This window comes from Hirsutella rhossiliensis (assembly GCF_020360975.1).
Source record: "Hirsutella rhossiliensis strain HR02 chromosome Unknown scaffold00004, whole genome shotgun sequence".
NCBI lineage: Eukaryota > Fungi > Ascomycota > Sordariomycetes > Hypocreales > Ophiocordycipitaceae > Hirsutella > Hirsutella rhossiliensis.
In genome coordinates, this window is record NW_025408670.1 from 5,189,652 (window position 1) to 5,196,318 (window position 6,667).

At 45.0% G+C, this 6,667-nt stretch overlaps 1 protein-coding gene across 1 annotated transcript; it reads left to right on the plus strand.

Annotated features, from left to right (window-relative positions):
* Positions 1-5,603: 5,603 nt before the first annotated feature.
* Positions 5,604-6,444, plus strand: HRG_04864 (ATP-dependent DNA helicase PIF1; the record flags this gene model as incomplete). The annotated part of the gene is made up of 2 exons (XM_044863335.1): positions 5,604-5,993; positions 6,184-6,444. 2 exons carry the CDS (start codon positions 5,604-5,606, stop codon positions 6,442-6,444), a joined length of 651 nt encoding a protein of 216 aa, XP_044721949.1.
* Positions 6,445-6,667: the final 223 nt, after the last annotated feature.

Sequence of the window (6,667 nt, forward strand, 5' to 3'; positions counted from 1 at the left end):
TATACCCTTATATTCCTATTTTTACTATTATAAAGAAATAATAGGTATAGGGAGGCTTTATAGAATAAGCTAGTAAAAAGAGGCTCTATAATATAGTCTAAGGGAATAACCCTTAAAGATAAAGACCTCTACTAAATATCTATACCTTCTTTTAGGAAAAGCGGGTTAAGATAAGCCTATCCTTATAAATAAAAATATATATAAAATATATAAGTTAATTATAAGTAGAACTGTTACCCTATTACCTATTTTAGCTTAGCGGTTCTAAAGATATCCGCGATATAAGAATAGGTAGGGCATAGAATATTCTAGTTAAATCTACTACTTATACTAAAGCCTATAGTCTTACGTTAACTATTATACTATAATTAAACTACCTACTAAGTTAGGAAGATATACTATAAATAAAGCTTTTTAAGTACTATAGAATATACTAGAAAGCTAACTAATTAGTCTATTAGTAAGCGAGCAATAGTCTATAAAAGATAAAGGATTTCCCTAAGAGTAGTAGATAGAATAAGTTTATAAGTATCTTTTATAACGCTATTCTTTTAATATATTATTTAGCCCCTTATATACTTATTATAAATTCCGGATAAAATCCTACCCTATACTCCTTCGACCGATCTTTCCGCTTATATTATTAATTACCCGATTTTATACTTATTACTTATACCTTCTTATAGAAGTCGAAGAGATATAAGCTATACGCTAAAAGAAGGTAAGCTAAGAGAAATACTAAGAGGTTCTTATTAAGTAGCGCGGGTACCTTAACCTTATATAGGAACCTATATATAAGTTTATAGGAGCTATAGCCCTCGATAAGTTTAAGGCCTTATATAGACTAGTAAGCGAGAATAATAGATTAACGAACTATTAATAGCGGCCTAGGCTAAGACTATAAAGTAAGTAAAGTAAAAGGGGTAGTTATAGTAATATAGGTAATATAAGCGTAATAGTATAAATAGAGATAAAAATAGCGTTTATTATAAGGTAAAGCCCTTAAACTACCTAAGCCTATTCTTTATTATTATTATTACCTTTATTATTATCTTTATTATTATTATCCTTATTAGCCTCCTCTTTCTTATTAGCGGTAGCGGCGGTCTTTAAGGCGCTAAGGCGGCCCTCTAAGCCCGTAAGCTAGTCGGCGGCGGCGGTAGCTTTAAGGGTAAAGGGGTAGCGGCTAGCGGCGGCGGTAGGGGCAACGGCGGTAGCGGAGGCGGGCACGGCTAAGGGGACCGCTAATAGGGCGACGGAGGTAGTATCCCTAGCGCCGGGTATATTAAAAGCGGAAGTAAGGGAGCGGAAGAGTAAGGACCTACTTAGGTATAAGGCCCTATCGCTTAAGGGCGCGGAGGTTATAGTAGGCGGCGGCGGCGGCGGTAAGGCGCTTCTTAGTAGCCCCCCGCGCTTACCTATATAAGCCGGCCTTTTAAGCTAATACTATAGCGAGTAGGACGGGAGGCGCCGCCTTATAGGCGCGGCCGGCGCGCGCGTACTAGTAGTAGCTACCGCCGCGGCGGCGCCTAGCTTAGTTAGAGTAGTCGAGCTCCTATAATATATAACGTATATAGGGGGCTAAGCGGGCGGCGCTAGCCTATACTTAGCGCTTATATTATAGAAGGTTAGCGGATAATATCTATTACGCTTACCTAACTATAGACTTACGGGGGTAGCAGAGATAGAGGTAAGAGCCGAGGGGCAAGGCGTTATAGGTAGCGGCGGGGATAGCGTCGTTACCCTAAGGGGCGACGTAAGGGCGAATAGCGTAGTAGAGGCGGCGGCGGCGGTAGTAGGAGCGGTAGTAGCGGCGTAGGTAGGAGCGGCGGCAGCGGCGGAGTCGTCGTCGGCCGCGGCTAGTATAGCGTCGACGAACGACTCTATATACTCTAAGAAGGAGGAGGTAAGAGAGGGAGAGGTAGATATATCTATTATAGAAGTTAGCTTAATAGAATATAGCCTCCCGCTTAATAAAGCATAGAACTTATTAGTTAAAGTTATTATTATTATTAAGGCTATTATTACTACTACTATTACTATTATAAGTATATATTAATAGAGCGGCCTATATAGCTAAGAACGGACTAACGCCTTAAGTAAAGTAGAACTTACTTATTAATACTATTACTATAGTTAAAGAAAGGAGAGAAAGAAGGAAAAGGGGAAAGAGGGGATACTACCTTATATACCTCTTAGTAGAAGATACTACTTAAAGTAAAGGGGATAGGCAACCTAAGGCTTATATAGGTTTAGACCGGCCGCTAGCTACTTAAGGGTATATATAATAGGTTATATCTTTATTTAAACGGCTAGCTAGCCGATAAGTATAGAGCTAGGTTCTAGCTACTTAAGCTAATAAGCTGTTACGACCCGACCAACGGTTGGTCACAAGCAGCCCTCAACAAGGCCGACACGTGACGGAGGGGTACAGGATCCCGCGAAGTCACGTGATGGATCATTTGGATCACTTGGTGATCCCAACGATCCGGCTCATTGGATCATCTCGATGATCCAACGACGATGTACAGGATCATTGGATCGTCTCAATGATCCAACGATCCGTGAACAGGATCATCACGTTCGCTGAATGATCCACGAAGGACCACTGGGTATATAAGGACACCCAATTCCACTCCTTTAGACTAGATAGCTCTTTAGCTTTCAACACAATCATTACGATCCCTATCACGATCTCATCTCTGATTCCGATCACTTGATTACCTGGTTACAGTCTACGGTCTACGACCTCCGACTCATCACCAACGTGACATACTTATCATTGCTCAGACCACGCCCTGTTGTATCTGCCAACATAAACCCCACGACAGGTTTATCCCTTGGGAATATCACCGGTCGTCACACGTTGAAAGCTCTTGTTCAGAACGATACCGCGTCTCTCTGAGCAATATCGCATAACTGTCAACATGCCTGCACAGCAAACTGGATCAACCAACTCGGGACACACCGTGTCGCCGCAGGACATGATGCGCGAAATCATCAGCCTTCGACAGGAGGTCCAAGTGCTCAGGAACGGAGGAGGCAACGGACAAGTCAGGGACATCGGAGAAGCAGTCAAACCAAAACAGCCAGGACCATTCGACGGTACTCATGGCACGCTTCGAGACTTTCTCACCCAACTCAAAGCCTACCACCGATTCTATCCGACCAAGCTCTCGGACCCAGTCGAAAGGTACTCCACGCAGGAAATTGTTTATCTGGAACGGCACTCGCCTGGTTTGGACCCATCATGAGGACTTTCTCGACAACCAACCAGCGCGACGAGACAACGAGACAGACGAAGTCTTTGCCAGTTTCCAAGGATTCGAAGAAGCCATTACGAAGGTATTCGGAACAACCGACGAGGAACGAGAGGCCGAACAGAAACTTCGAGAACTCCGACAAAGGATCTCAGCATCGGATTATGCTGCGAAGTTCCGTCAAGTCACCTCAAAGCTTGATTGGGACGACGAACCTCTTATGTCACGATTCTACGACGGGCTGAAAGAAGAAGTCAAGGACGAGCTCTACAAGGAAAATCGACCTGACAACCTCTCGGACTACATTGCTATGGCAGTACGAATCGACGACAGACAGTATGCGCGACGCCAAGAAAAGAAACAAGGAAGAGGAAACTGGAACCCTTCCTATGGGAACAACTTTAACCGACGCGCCAACTACAAAAAGAAGCGCGAAACTCCATTGCTTACGCCCACACAACTAACCCAGGCAAAATGGACCTGGATGCAACAAAGAAGGGCGAAGGAAAATGCTTCAACTGCGGAAAGTTGGACATTTCTCACGAAATTGCAAGCAACCTCGCAAGGAGAAGAAAGTTCACTGGGCCCCAGCCCCAGAAGGTAAGAGACACCTGAACGCTACTAACAAGCAGGAACCAAAGCATGAACTCCTTAGTTGGACTGCATGCTACGACGACAAATGCACGGTACACCTAAGCGACAAAAACGGTACCGGATGGTTCCCAAAGCCACCAAAGAAAACCCTTGCAATGGTGCAACGAAGAGATCCACAACACAGAAACAAGTCAAATTCGCAGAACCGGAACACCCCTATCCTGAAGGAGTCTCCCAAGACTGGATCAGGAAGAACGGCAAACGATTCCAGGAAGACATGCGAAACAAAAATCGACAACAACGACGGGCAGTCTATAAACAACATAACAAAGAAGATACGGACGCAGCCCTTATGCTCACGAAACTCGGACAACAACCCGAAGAGGAACAACGAAGTTTCGACGACACAAGCTCTGAAGAACAAGACACGCTACAAGAAACAGAAGACGAGGATGAACTCGCACCACCACCCTCACTACTAAGGAAAACGCCACGATTGGAGAACACGCTCCATACTTCGAAGAATTCGAAGAAATGCTCAAAATTGGAACTCAACAAATACCTCAAATTCTCACGGAAAACCAACAAGCTGCATTGATTCGATACCAACCGGCACCACGCGGAGGAGACTACGCTGTGGCTATCGCCGCAGTCGACACCTTTACAGCCCTACAACGAGAATGGCAACCACGAGGAGAATTTTCAGATGACCCAAGAACAGTGCTCAGTCACGAAGAGCACAAACATATTTCATGGATCCCATGCGTCTATTTGGACTGCATGATACACTTCAGATGAAGGCACGACGACGCCTTCCCAGTCAGATTCGACGGACAAATACTTTCGAAACCCTACCTAAGCACGGAACTGGACTACTGGAAAATCGATCAACGTTACCCGAACGACCAAGTCATGTTATTGGAACCCGATTACGGCACGCCACTTGAATGCCGCGATGATTACGGTTCTTTAACGAGATGTCTTTCGGAAACATGCAAAATCCACAAACACGCCAAAATTGGGGAATGGCACAACGCCACTCGCTCTAAGGCATCCGAACCATCTATCTTCACAAGACTCGCGCAACGAATCAGATGCGACGAAGAAGATTACAACGAATGTGCACACCCGAACTGCAAAGTTCACGAACACGAAAAGGCACGAGCATGGCACAAACGACACAACGGTGCACCAAAGGACTACTGGCGACACCTACGAAGGCTACAAGCTACATTCGACCAAGGAAAAATTAACGCAGAAGAACTACGCGCAAAACAGAAAGACGCAGAACGAAAACTCGATTCCTGGTACGAAAACGAACAGAATTGCGAAGCACGGTACGCAATCAACTGCGAAGCAGCACAATGCAAACAACACAGCGTTGAGAAACAAGAAATCTTCGATTGGCTACAAGAAATCAGTCTCTTGAGCCCCGACACGACACCACGCGACGAAAACATAAAGAAACGATATCAACAACAAATCGAAGAAGAATACCCAAATGAAACGAATAAGGACCAGGCAAAACGAGGTACGCCATCTGTAAAAGGGCTACAGACTGGCACGACACGACAAGATCAAGGACCCTATGCATGGCAACGGCAAGCCATGGCAACCAAATGGTATTGGACATCCAAATCGCGGGACATCACGTACACGCACTATTGGATTGCGGCGCGATGGGCAATTACGTTTCACCTAGAGTCATCAATCGTTACCGACTCCCATGGAGACACAAGAAAGATCCATATGAACTCACGAATATCGAAGGAGGCCTTCAACTATAACAACGGAATCATTGATATGGAGATTGATCACCTCGACATCAATATCCAGGGCCACGACGAACGAGTCGACTTCGACATCATGGACATTGGAGAACACGACCTTGTGTTAGGGCTTCCATGGTTACAGGAGAGCAACCCACTGATCAACTGGAAAACTGGCCAGCTGCGTTGGAACGACGACGCAAGTTTCCAAGACCAGCAGATTTGGGAGAAAGCAAAATTTTGCGATGATTTAGCCACTGAACAGGACGAAAGGGATGACCGTTCAAGCAAATCATTACGGGCTTCAGCGATACAAACGAAAACAGCAACCGAACCGGCGGACACAACAAAATCGACTGACAAGACCCACGTACTGACCAACACGGCTGTACAACCTGGCATCCGACATAAACAGAACAAAGGACACAACAAGAAGATCCGAAGAGTTATTGCCACTCTAAGGAAAGACCTCGAACAAATCAACAAAGAGCTCGAGTCAGGAAACCAGCTCTCAAAAGAAAGAACAAAGCCCACAAGACAGAATGAAGAACATCCCACAGGAATACCGGAAATACGACAAACTCTTCAAGGAAGAACTCGAGACAGGGTTACCCGAACACAGTCAATGGGACCACGAAATTTGTCTCAAAGATGGAAGAACGCCGACGTTCCATAAGATTTACAACCTAAACGAAAAGCAACTGCAAACGCTACGCGACTACCTCGACGAGAATCTACGAAAGGGATACATACGAACATCAACATCCGAAGCAGGCTACCCAGTCATGTTTGTTCCAAAGAAAACGGCAAGCTACGACTAGTTGTCGACTACAGACGCCTAAACGATATTACAATGAAGGACCGAACACCATTACCGCTTATATCGGAACTACGAGATCGACTGCACGGCAAAAAATGGTTTACGGCCCTCGATCTCAAAGGCGCCTACAACTTAATACGCATGAAAAAGGGACACGAATGGATGACAGCTTTCAGAACGAAATTCGGACTATTCGAATATCTGGTAATGCCATTTGGACTCAC